This window comes from Crinia signifera, chromosome 9 (assembly GCF_055691185.1).
Source record: "Crinia signifera chromosome 9, ASM5569118v1, whole genome shotgun sequence".
Lineage (NCBI taxonomy): Eukaryota > Metazoa > Chordata > Amphibia > Anura > Myobatrachidae > Crinia > Crinia signifera.
Genome location: NC_139225.1, coordinates 125,169,021 through 125,182,667, shown reverse-complemented (window position 1 = coordinate 125,182,667; position 13,647 = coordinate 125,169,021). Strand labels below are relative to the sequence as shown.

General features: G+C 42.7%; 1 protein-coding gene across 1 annotated transcript in view; it reads right to left on the bottom strand.

Moving 5' to 3' along the window:
• LOC146035945 (cytochrome P450 2G1-like) overlaps positions 1-13,356 on the bottom strand; it is a 43,507-nt gene extending 30,151 nt beyond the window's left edge. The window contains exon 1 of the mRNA XM_083159666.1: positions 12,999-13,356. Coding sequence (XP_083015792.1) covers positions 12,999-13,175 — 177 coding nt within the window. The 5' untranslated portion in view covers positions 13,176-13,356. The remainder of the gene's footprint in view (positions 1-12,998) is intronic.
• Positions 13,357-13,647: the final 291 nt, after the last annotated feature.

Here is a 13,647-nt window from a genome sequence, read left to right as displayed (position 1 = left end):
GATAATGCACAGTGCCCACCCAGAGATGATCCCACCTTTGACAGGCTATTCAAAGTCAGGCCGGTCATTGATCATTTCAGTGCCAAATTTGCAGAGCTATACATCCCTGATAAATGTATTAGTATCGACGAGTCCCTTATACATTTTAAAGGAAGGGTTAAATTCCGCCAGTACCTTCCCAGTAAGAGGGCAAGGTATGGCATAAAAATGTATAAGCTGTGTGAAAGCACCACAGGGTACACCCACAAGTTTAGGGTATATGAAGGGAAGGATTCAAGAATTGAACCACCAGAATGCCCCCCCTCCCTCGTAGGTGTTAGTGGAAAAATTGTCTGGGATTTAATGCACCCCTTCCTGGATAAGGGTTATCACCTCTATGTGGATAACTTTTACACCAGCATCCCCCTGTTTAAGGCCCTTGGTTCAAGAGGTACAGCAGCTTGCGGTACTGTGCGCAAGAACCAAAGAGGCCTCCCCAAAACGCACATTGCCCAAGTAATGAGAAGGGGTGAAAGCAGGGGAATATGCACCGAAAATATGTTGTTGGTCAAATATAAGGACAAGAGGGATGTCCTTATACTGACAACAATTCATGGAGACAGTACCACCTCCATCCCTGTACGAGGTACCAGTACCCACACCTCCAAACCAAATTGTATCCTAGATTACAATAAGTACATGGGCGGAGTGGATCTTTCAGATCAGGTACTAAAGCCGTACAGTGCCCTGCGGAAAACAAATATCTGGTACAAGAAGCTGGCCGTGTATATCATCCAGATGGCACTGTATAACGCTTACGTGCTATTCCGTTCTACCGGCCAGAGGGGGACATTTATGCACTTTCAAGAGGAAGTCATAAAGAGCCTAACATTTGGGAATCAGCAGGCAGAGGGCCCCAGTACTTCTAGTACTGGCCCCCGTATTGTACCAGGGCAGCATTTTCCCAACGAAATCCCCTCCACTGCAAGAAAGGGCAGGACACAAAAAAGGTGCAAAGTTTGTTATAAAAAGGGAATAAGAAAGGAAACTATTTTCCACTGTGAAACTTGCCCCGACAAACCCGGCCTATGTATAAAGGAGTGCTTTAAAATATACCACACATCTATGGATTATTAGGTTCATCATTTCACCGTGCTTCGGGGGTCTTGCTAATGCCACATAGCACCCACCATTCATTCCACCAGAATCTGAGCTGCAAAATCCAAAAATCACTCCTTCCCTTCTGAGTCCTGCCATGCACCCAACTGGTATTTTTTGGTCACATGTGAGGCATTGCCGTACTCTGGAGAAATGGGGGCACAGATTTTGGGGTGCTTTGTCTCCTTCATTCCTTGTGAAAATGAAAAATTTTGAGCCAGAAGTACATTTTTGTGTAAAAAAATGTATTTTTTTCATTTTCACTGCCCAGTTGTACCAAAATTGATGAAACCCCTGGGGGTTTGAAATGTACACTATACCCCTAGATGAATTCCCTGAGGGGTGTAGTTTGCAAAATGGGGTGACTTGTGGGGGGGTTCCACTGTATTGGTAATGCAACATAGCACCCACCATTCATTCCACCAAAATCTTTGCTGCAAAATCCAAAAATCACTCCTTCCCTTCTGAGTCCTGCCATGCACCCAACTGGAATTTTTTGGTCACATGTGAGGCATTGCCGTACTCTGGAGAAATGGGGGCACAGATTTTGGGGTGCTTTGTCTCCTTCATTCCTTGTGAAAATGAAAAATTTTGAGCCAGAAGTACATTTTTGTGTAAAAAAATGTATTTTTTTCATTTTCACTGCCCAGTTGTACCAAAATTGATGAAACCCCTGGGGGTTTGAAATGTACACTATACCCCTAGATGAATTCCCTGAGGGGTGTAGTTTGCAAAATGGGGTGACTTGTGGGGGGGTTCCACTGTATTGGTAATGCAACATAGCACCCACCATTCATTCCACCAAAATCTGTGCTCCAAAATCCAAAAATCACTCCTTCCCTTCTGAGTCCTGCCATGCACCCAACTGGTATTTTTTGGTCACATGTGAGGCATTGCCGTACTCGGGAGAAATTGGGGCACAGATTTTGGGGTGCTTTGTCTCCTTCATTCCTTGTGAAAATGATAAATTTTGAGCCAGAACTGCATGTTTGTGTAAAAAAATGTAATTTTCCATTTTCACATCCCAGTTATACCAAAATTGGTGAAACCCCTGGGGGTTTGAAATGTACACTATACCCCTAGATGAATTCCCTGAGGGGTGTAGTTTGCAAAATGGGGTCACTTGTGGGGGGGTTCCACTGTATTGGTGCTTGGGGGGTCTTGCTAATGCGACATAGCACCCACCAAAATTCCACCAGAATCTGAGCTGCAAAATCCAAAAATCACTCCTTCCCTTCTAAGTCCTGCCATGCACCCAACTGGTATTTTTTGGTCACATGTGAGGCATTGCCGTACTCGGGAGAAATTGGGGCACAGATTTTGGGGTGCTTTGTCTCCTTCATTCCTTGTGAAAATGAAAAATTTTGAGCCAGAACTGCATGTTTGTGTAAAAAAATGTAATTTTCCATTTTCACATCCCAGTTGTACCAAAATTGGTGAAACCCCTGGGGGTTTGAAATGTACACTATACCCCTAGATGAATTCCCTGAGGGGTGTAGTTTGCAAAATGGGGTCACTTGTGGGGGGGTTCCACTGTATTGGTGCTTGGGGGGTCTTGCTAATGCGACATAGCACCCACCAAAAAAACACCAGAATCTGAGCTGCAAAATCTAAAAATCACTCCTTCCCTTCTAAGTCCTGCCATGCACCCAACTGGTATTTTTTGGTCACATGTGAGGCATTGCCGTACTCGGGAGAAATTGGGGCACAGATTTTGGGGTGCATTGTCTCCTTCATTCCTTGTGAAAATGAAAAATTTTGAGCCAGAACTGCATGTTTGTGTAAAAAAATGTAATTTTCCATTTTCACATCCCAGTTGTACCAAAATTGGTGAAACCCCTGGGGGTTTGAAATGTACACTATACCCCTAGATGAATTCCCTGAGGGGTGTACTTTGCAAAATGGGGTGACTTGTGGGGGGGTTCCACTGTATTGGTGCTTGGGGGGTCTTGCTAATGCGACATAGCACCCACCAAAAAACCACCAGAATCTGAGCTGCAAAATCTAAAAATCACTCCTTCCCTTCTAAGTCCTGCCATGCACCCAACTGGTATTTTTTGGTCACATGTGAGGCATTGCCGTACTCTGGAGAAATTGGGGCACAGATTTTGGGGTGCATTGTCTCCTTCATTCCTTGTGAAAATGAAAAATTTTGAGCCAGAACTGCATGTTTGTGTAAAAAAATGTAATTTTCCATTTTCACATCCCAGTTGTACCAAAATTGGTGAAACCCCTGGGGGTTTGAAATGTACACTATACCCCTAGATGAATTCCCTGAGGGGTGTACTTTGCAAAATGGGGTGACTTGTGGGGGGGTTCCACTGTATTGGTGCTTTGGGAGTCTTGCTAATGCAACATAGCACCCACCATTCATTCCACCAAAATCTTTGCTGCAAAATCCAAAAATCACTCCTTCCCTTCTGAGTCCTGCCATGCACCCAACTGGTATTTTTTGGTCACATGTGAGGCATTGCCGTACTCGGGAGAAATTGGGGCACAGATTTTGGGGTGCATTGTCTCCTTCATTCCTTGTGAAAATGAAAAATTTTGAGCCAGAACTGCATGTTTGTGTAAAAAAATGTAATTTTCCATTTTCACATCCCAGTTGTACCAAAATTGGTGAAACCCCTGGGGGTTTGAAATGTACACTATACCCCTAGATGAATTCCCTGAGGGGTGTACTTTGCAAAATGGGGTGACTTGTGGGGGGGTTCCACTGTATTGGTGCTTGGGGGGTCTTGCTAATGCGACATAGCACCCACCAAAAAACCACCAGAATCTGAGCTGCAAAATCTAAAAATCACTCCTTCCCTTCTAAGTCCTGCCATGCACCCAACTGGTATTTTTTGGTCACATGTGAGGCATTGCCGTACTCTGGAGAAATTGGGGCACAGATTTTGGGGTGCATTGTCTCCTTCATTCCTTGTGAAAATGAAAAATTTTGAGCCAGAACTGCATGTTTGTGTAAAAAAATGTAATTTTCCATTTTCACATCCCAGTTGTACCAAAATTGGTGAAACCCCTGGGGGTTTGAAATGTACACTATACCCCTAGATGAATTCCCTGAGGGGTGTACTTTGCAAAATGGGGTGACTTGTGGGGGGGTTCCACTGTATTGGTGCTTTGGGAGTCTTGCTAATGCAACATAGCACCCACCATTCATTCCACCGAAATCTTTGCTGCAAAATCCAAAAATCACTCCTTCCCTTCTGAGTCCTGCCATGCACCCAACTGGTATTTTTTGGTCACATGTGAGGCATTGCCGTACTCGGGAGAAATTGGGGCACAGATTTTGGGGTGCTTTGTCTCCTTCATTCCTTGTGAAAATGAAAAATTTTGAGCCAGAACTGCATGTTTGTGTAAAAAAATGTAATTTTCCATTTTCACATCCCAGTTGTACCAAAATTGGTGAAACCCCTGGGGGTTTGAAATGTACACTATACCCCTAGATGAATTCCCTGAGGGGTGTACTTTGCAAAATGGGGTGACTTGTGGGGGGGTTCCACTGTATTGGTGCAACATAGCACCCACCATTCATTCCACCAAAATCTGTGCTGCAAAATCCAAAAATCACTCCTTCCCTTCTGAGTCCTGCCATGCACCCAACTGGTATTTTTTGGTCACATGTGAGGCATTGCCGTACTCGGGAGAAATTGGGGCACAGATTTTGGGGTGCTTTGTCTCCTTCATTCCTTGTGAAAATGAAAAATTTTGAGCCAGAACTGCATGTTTGTGTAAAAAAATGTAATTTTTCATTTTCACATCCCAGTTGTACCAAAATTGGTGAAACCCCTGGGGGTTTGAAATGTACACTATACCCCTAGATGAATTCCCTGAGGGGTGTAGATTGCAAAATGGGGTGACTTGTGGGGGAGGTTCCTAACTTTTAGCACTTATGGTGCCTAGAAACCTACATGGTGCCTAAAAAAAAATCTCATAAAAAGGAGGCTCCAAAATCAAGTAGGTGCTCCTTCTATTATGAAGCCTGTGGTTTGGTCAACGTGCACACTAGGGCCACATATAGGATATTTTTGAAAACAAAAGAATTGGGGGAATCAATTTTTAGTCACATTTCTCTAGTAAAATCTACTGTATTCGTTAGAAAAATGTATTAAAATTGAAACTCTGCAAAAAAAAAGAAATTTTGAAATTTCACCTACACTTTGTTTTAATTCCTGTGAAACACCTAAAGGGTTAACAAACTTCCAAAATGCTGTTTTGAATACTGTGAGGGGTGCAGTTTTTGAAATGGCATCATTTATGGGGGTGTCTCACATACAAGTCCCTCAAAGTCACATCAGAACTGAACTGGTCCCTAAAAAAATCAGTGTTTGAAATTTTCATGAAAATTTGAGAATTTGCTATTCATATTGTAAGCCTCCTAGTGTCCAAAAAAATTAAAAGGAAGTTGAAATAATGATGGAAACATAAAGTAGACATATGGTCTATGTTAGTTATTAACTATTTTGAGTGGTATGATTATTTGTCTCACAAGCAGAAAATTTAACATTTTGCAAATTGCAAAATTTTCCATTTTTTCACGATATTTTGGTATTTTTCACAAAAAAACACAGACTGTATCGACGAAAATTTACCACTAACTTGAAGTACAATGTGTCACGAGAAAACAATCTCAAAATCACTGGGATAAGTAAAAGCAAAAAAAAGTTATCCCCACTTAAGTGAGACATGTCAGATTTGAAAAAAAGGGCTCTGTCATGAAGGCACAAACTGGCTCTGTCATGAAGGGGTTAAAGAGACTCCATTGCAGCCTATAGAATCCCTATCTAAATAAAGGGGAATGGGATATTATTCCAGAGTTATGGCTGCCATAGATTTACTTGAAGAAATTGAGTTATTGATGATTATAATTTGCTGATTTTTATTTTTGTAATCATCTTCCTTCACTTATTAATTGAGTAATACAATCAATGTAAAATATAACAGCATTTTAAGTAAATAGTGTCCACCTATACATAACCAGTCAAAAGTTTAAAAACACCCCAGATTCAGTTTTTGTTATAATGTAAACACAGGGATTAAACGGAAATGGTACAAAGATAATCTCAAATTCGACCCAGATTTGGTACATGCTTCCAGCCCAGGTCAAATCTGAGACGGATCCAATATATTGCTGTCCAAGTGCTTGTGAGTCAGCTCTCCCTATGCTTTTACCATGTCCCGGTCTGATGCCCCATGTAACGAATATACACTGCTCCATTACCTGGGTCTTCCCAGTTCCCAGTTCCAACCTTGCTTGCAACCCAGTTTGGATTTTTGGGTAAATTGGCCTGGGATATTTTTCAGGGACTCTTTCACTGAGCCACAATCTGGTTTAATCTGGTAATAACCAGTGGCATTTTATATCTACAGTACATTTAGTAATGGGACTGATGCTATCCCGTGCATAGAGAGGAAAAGGCCAGCCTGGGGTCCCAGGACCTGCGCAATGGTTCTGGCAGGTAGTGGGAATGGCACATATGCAGACGCCTTGGTAAGATTGCACATGCGCAAACCCTGGCTTCTATGGACTCCATTGGCTGAAGTCCATAGAGCTGATTTAGGCTGATTGAAAGGCAGGGATTGACATCCCACAGGAAGCTCCCTCTCTTTCCCTCTTTGTTTGTCTGGTCTGGCCAATGGGACTGTCTGTAGTGTCTGCATCTGTGACTGACAGGTAGGACAACCAATAGGAAGTCACTGCTAGTCACAGTGAAGCCAACACAGTCACAGCCAGCATCTGGCTCAATGGCACTGCGTAGGGTGGCAGCTTTACCTGGGGCAGTCTATAGGTAAAATATGTCACTGGTAATAAACCAGGTTATGAAAATGAAGAAGAGGCAACGGTAAATGAAATATCCAGCACAGTAGCAGTACGTCTGTTTTTATATATGTATATATACATACACTAAATAAGTGTATCCCATATACAGTAAATACCAAGCATGTGATTGACAACATACCCTAACTGTATGGAGTGTATAGGTAATGATGTATACATCTGTTCTATACATGGCATTAGCCAGAATCATATTTGTTAGTATTATAGTGTACACAAAAGTTAACACAGAGCCTGCAGCCACAAATTTGTCAAATAAAGGCTTAACGACACACATGATAGTGCTCACATGGGATCCCAATGTTGTTATAAATAATTAAACATTAGCAAATACCCCAGTAATCATAAATATGAAAAGCACCAGCAGATTCAAGCAGTAGATCAGTAATGAATAAAACAATCATACAGGATGCAGGATAAATAGCATTTTTCCATAAATACAGGAATATGTAAATTAGTAGAAAACACGTCGCCCTCTTATAAAAGATAATGCTGGGAAGACACTGACAGACGTGCTTCATGTGAGCTCCTGCTGCTTGGCACCTATTTCACCCATCCAAGCACCTTTCCTGCAGACCCTGACCTTTGCTGTCCCCCCACCGGTTGCCTCGATACCTCCGGCTGCCCCCGATCCCCTGCCGCGGAGCCGGGAAGCGCTTTTAAGCGCTTCTGCGGGTTGAGGAATGGTCCGGAGGCGGGACCTTGATTTCTGAGCCGCAGCGAGATCGGGACCCACCGGAACCCAGCGCACATGACGAGTCGGCGCTCCCCTGCCCAGATAGCTGACAAGAATGGCAGGTATTTACTGATGACAGGTCTCCTCGATGATAGACTGACTACTATTCTTTGCATTTATGCTCCCAACTCTAACCAAATACCCTTCCTATGCAAACTTTTCTCCCTTGTTAGGAGATCCGCCAAGGGCTCCCTGATATTATTGGGTGACTTTAATCTGACCCTAGACCCCTTGCTGGACAAATCCCGACAATCCTCTAGCCGCCAATCCCCCCACTACCAACACATCCTTAGCATTCCGCAACCTCCTGCTAGAATTTGACCTATATGACACCTGGAGAACAACCTACCCAGCTGGCCGTGAATATATGTTTTACTCTCCGGTACATAACACGTACTCCAGGATCAATTTTATCCTTTGTGATAAACGGTCCCTGCAGCACACCACGGGTGTCAACGTCCTTCCAATCACATGGTCCGACCATGCCCCCGTCGTGTGGCAATGGGACTTCCACCCATCCAAAATACCCCCCCAGACCGTGGTGCCTATTCCTACATCTGCTGACGGACCCTATAGCTAAGGACACCATCTTAACAACAATCAACTCCTACATGTCCAACAACTCGCCAAATGAAACCTCCATAACCAACCACTGGTGAGCTTTTAAAGCGGTCACAAGAGGTGCGGCCATACAAGTGGGAGCTAACTTGAACGTAGAACTTGAAACGTAGAGCCATCGTGACTCAGAAGGCCTAAGCTGATTGCCCTTGAATCCCAAAACAAGACAGCTCCATCAGGCCTTTTGAAGAAAGAGTTGGCTGCTATACGTAGCCAACTTCAAAAGCTGCTACTAGCCCGCACCCAGTCTGCCCTGAATAGGTTAAGACAAAAAATCTATCTCTCTAGTAATAGGTCAGGCAGAATGCTTGCCCGTAAACTGCGCACCCAACAAGCTAGGAACAGAATTAAATGCATAATTTCCCCCAATAAAGAGAAATTCAACCACCCCAAGGACATCGCTAACCAATTTGTAGACTATTACTCCAAGCTTTACAACCTATCCTTGACCTATTCCGCTACCAGTCAGCATGCCTACCAGCCCCAATTAAAAACTACACTGACCTTGCTTCCCCTAGGGCATGGGTGACTATTGAACAAACCCGTGTTCCCCATATCCTATTATCGGACCTCCTTAAGATTCCAAAACATGTTAGACCCGCCCTCCCGAACCTACTCCCATCCTCTAAAGCAACTCTTCACTCTTGGGACCAACTGACTGCTACTCTCCCTGCCCCGAATTCCCTCATTACTACCCTGCCTATCACTACAGTAGCGAAGTTAATACCAAACCTCCGCTTGACTGTTTGGAGATCCTGCGGGATTGTCTCCCTTGGTGACGTTTTGGACGCCCACTCTATGATCCCCTTTACTACCCTTCAACGCCTGTTCTCACTCCCCAAATCAGAACACTACCACTATTTACAACTTGCCCACTGGTGGAAAGCCCATTTCCACAATTACTCCCCCCCAGATGCACTCTCACAGATAGTTCTCTCTAGGCCCTCCCTGATGCATTCTACAGGGGACATCTCTTTCTGGTATAAAACCTTTGTGACTCCCTCTGAGTTCTCCAGGACCTCTGCCCATAGGAAGTTGGAGTCGGACCTTGGCCGGTCATTCTCGTCTTCCCAGTGGCGACAGATTTTTCAATCCTCCTACACAATGTCCTTTGCCTAAACCACACTGAGGTGCACATTAAACTCATCAACAGACTCTATTTAACCCGTGACCGTCTCCACACCTTTTGGCCATCTTGCTCTAACCAGTGTTGGAGGCAGTGTGGCTGTGTGGGCAACATATACCATATCTTTTGGTCTTGCCCCAAACTCTAGGAGTACTGGGAAAAGATCTTTAACTTAATCTCTACTGTTCTCCTGTTCGCTCTCACTTCCACACCTAGTATCGCTTTGTTTCATGTGTACCCCCAGGGAGTCCCAACAGAAAAAACATATGTCCTTGGGCATATACTCATTGCTGCACGAGCGAACCTAGCCCAGCAATGGAAACAACCCCCCCCCCATCCCTCCTCAAGGTTATCCTGAAAACGAACCACCATTACCTTATGGAAACCAATGCCCTACCCTTCTCACCTAGACCCTCCTCCCCCCACTCCCGTTGGTTACCTTGGTACATATATATCATGGAAGGAGATGGTGCCAAATTCTCCCCACCCCCCGAAACCCCCTCTCATCCATCACAGTGTAGCCTGAATGAGCCTCCCGATGCCTCCCCACCCCAGGATCAGTACCTCAGGCCTGCGCCTTCTACCTTGTATGATTATTGATTTAAACTAATTCGGGGCATTTGGGAACCATTGTGTTTAGCCATGTTCTGCTATGTTCAAAACCATGCTCCTCTTTTTAGTTGCTCTGCGTAGCGACATGTTATGTGTTCTTTGCGATTTGTATCTTGATTATGTTTGCTGTCCATGTCCGTAAAATTCTGGGCATTAACCTGGTTCCGCCCCATGGCCTCCCTTCACAGTATGAATGCCTAGGCAAGTTTGATACTCGCCGAAAGCGTTTGCACAGGGATTTTCACATGCACATATTCGTGCATGCGCAACCCCCCCCACCATCGAAAATGGGGCCGAAATCTGCTGTTGCATTTCCACATCAAATGATACCTGATACTCAGAGCATGGCACACATACACGTTACTATGGATCTGCAATGAGAATGTCTGAGAAGGAGATGGAGGAACGTGTGAGACATTCCCAATTCTGGGGTGCTGATACACTAAGGCCCTTATTTTGGTTCACTCGCAAAGGCAAATTCCTTCTCAAATGAAAAAAACCATGTGCACTGCATGGAACTGGTGGGGGGGGGGTAGATGTAACTTGTGCAGAGAGAGTTAAATTTGGGTGGGGTTTTATTTAAAAGTGAGATCTATCAGTCAGTATTTACCCTGCTCAGCAACAAAATAACTCACCAAAATCTAATTCTCTGCACGAGTTACATCTGCCCCCCTGCAGTGCACATGGTTTTATCCATCTGAGAAGGAATTTGCCTTTGCAAGTGAACTAGAATAAGGGGCTACCTGTGTATGCCACATTACTGTATACTCATTATACCCATAAAGGTAATACTATACAAAGAATAAGTAGAGATGATAATACAGTTTGTGGGCAACGTTTAACCTCCTGTACTATCTGTTGCCTAAATGGTAATGCAGGCTATAAATGGAGGGGTGATGCACATAATGATAGAGGGTTGAGTGCTAGTAAGAAGGGCAGTTAGACATCTGCTGCCCTCATAGAGCAGCCCAAAACTATTTCACCCCTTGGGTGGCTTCTTCAGTGGCTGTCGGGTGTGGTATAGCTCAAAGGCAATGTCTAGTCAGACAGTCAATAGGTCGACACCAAAAGATAGACATGCATTAGTTAGACATTGACAAAAATTAGACATGCATGCCTAGATGGCTAACCTTGACACTCCAGATGTTTTTAAACTACACATCCCAGCATGCTTTGCTTCAGTATGTTGGCCATGCTAAATCTGATGCAGAGCATGCTGTGATGTGTAGTTTAAAAAACATCTGGAGTGTCAAGGTTAGCCATCAAGGCATTAGACATTGACAAAAGTTAGACATGCATTATTTAGACATTGACAAAAGTTAGACATTAACAAAAGTTAGACATGCATTAGTTAGACACTAACCAAAGTTAGACATGCATTAGTTACACATTGACAAAAGTTAGACATGCATTAGTTAGCCACTGACAAAACTTAGACATGCATTAGACATTAACCAAAGTTAGATGTGCATTAGTTAGACATTGACCAATGTTTGACCTGAATTATTTAGATAGTGACTAACGTTAGACATGCATTAATTAGACATTAACAAAAGTCAGACATGCATTAGTTAGACATTGACATTTTTGTCAATGTCTAACTAATGCATGTCTGACTTTTGTTAATGTCTAATTAATGCATGTCTAACGTTAGTCACTATCTAAATAATTCATGTCAAACATTGGTCAATGTCTAACTAATGCACATCTAACTTTGGTTAATGTCTAATGCATGTCTAAGAGATTGACAAAAGTTAGACATGCATGTTAGACATTGACAAAAATTAGACATGAATTAGACATTGACAAAAGTTAGACATGCATTAGTTAGACATTGACAAAAGTTAGGCATGAGGTGTGTATATATATATATATATATATATATATATATATACACACACACACCTCATGTATATTCAAAAACAGGTATGTATTTATTAGCGAAACAAGCAACGTTTCAATGCCTTCATGGGCATTTTCATCAGGCTCATTAGCTACTTTTTCTGATACTTTGACCAATCCGATAGGATCTACAGATAAGTCCTCTTTTTCCTGGACTCTTTTAGTTTGATCGCTCATCGCAATTGAGACCAGCGACTTATGCCTAGTCCATCCGGGAGCCTTAAAGGAACCGGATTCATTTATATCTGACCTTTTATGCATTCTGAACATCGAATCTGTCTATACCCCTGATGAAGTCTGAATGACAAAACGCGTCGGGTTATCTATGATGAATACTTTATGACTCGCCATAATTCCGGACTATTGCATGCTGCTAATTATTTGCTCGTGAATAGATTTTAATTAAATGTTTGTAATTTTTTACCATAAATTGTTTATGTGACTATTTTATACTATTGGAAATTTGAGGTGGTGGTGATACATCTTAAGGCGCACTCTATATACTTTGTGTGTATTTCGTTCTTCTTTTTACATTGCGTTGTGATGCGCGCGGGAGCGTGCATTGCATCGCAAGCCCAAAACACACCGTATGTGGGCACCTTCACAAGAGAAGAAAACTGCAGCCAATGGGAGGGAATTGCACATGTGTGATTTGGTTGCAAACAAATAAATGTATCTTCCATTTCATTTTATGAGTCAATATGCGACTCTGAGTATGGGACAAATTAAGGAAGACCTAACTGCTTCTGTTCCTAGGCATCGTATTCCTTTAGATAAAGTTAGTCTATGAAAAATACCAACTTGTCAGAGTTAGTTGACCAAAGGAATGGAAGTGTTAGGAGTCAAAGCTTTAGAGGTCTTTACAACACAGAGTAATAAATTACAAAATACTGCAGGTAACAATCCTAATACATTGTTAATACATACAGTAAAAAATGCACAGAGTGAAGTCAGAGGATAATCAGATATAAATGATGAGTATATAGTAATTGTAGAACTGACAAAAGCACAGACTAAAGGAAACTGACCTTCATAAGGGAGTTCACCAATTCCCCTTGTTTTATGTACAGCAAGGTCCCAACCAAAGGAAACGGCGTTGGACCCGGTGGAAGGTTGCGTTTCCTGTACATTGTATCCCAAGCCATGTAGATAAAGATGCAGGAGAAGAACAGAACAACCAGTGCAGCAGTCAAGGAATTATCCATGGTGAAGTCTCAGGGGTAACCCTCTTATGATCAGAGAGATATAATACTTGCACCGTATATGTATATAAAGCATATACTTAGGAATTGGTTTACAGCGGCACACGCTGTTCAGTAATGTAGACCAGCACCAGAGTTACTGCTTGAAAAAGTAAACTTAGCTGTTGTATAACTGCCAGATACTGAAAGTAACAAGTCAGCCAACACAGGCAGGGTGGAGGGAACGTGGGATAATGACAGGGGAATGTAATTCAGAATATGCCAAAAGTCAAAACAGATCACAAAGATTCAAAATGAAGACTTAATAAGCAATGATTAAAATACAATCTGCTACATATTCACGGTACAGTGGAGAGAAATCCGAATTAATCAGAATAGTCAGAAGCACATCCTTGAGAATGTATACAGATAGTCATAGTACTTGTACAGTATATAATGAAACATATTCAGAATTCGAGAATGTTAACATTGTAAA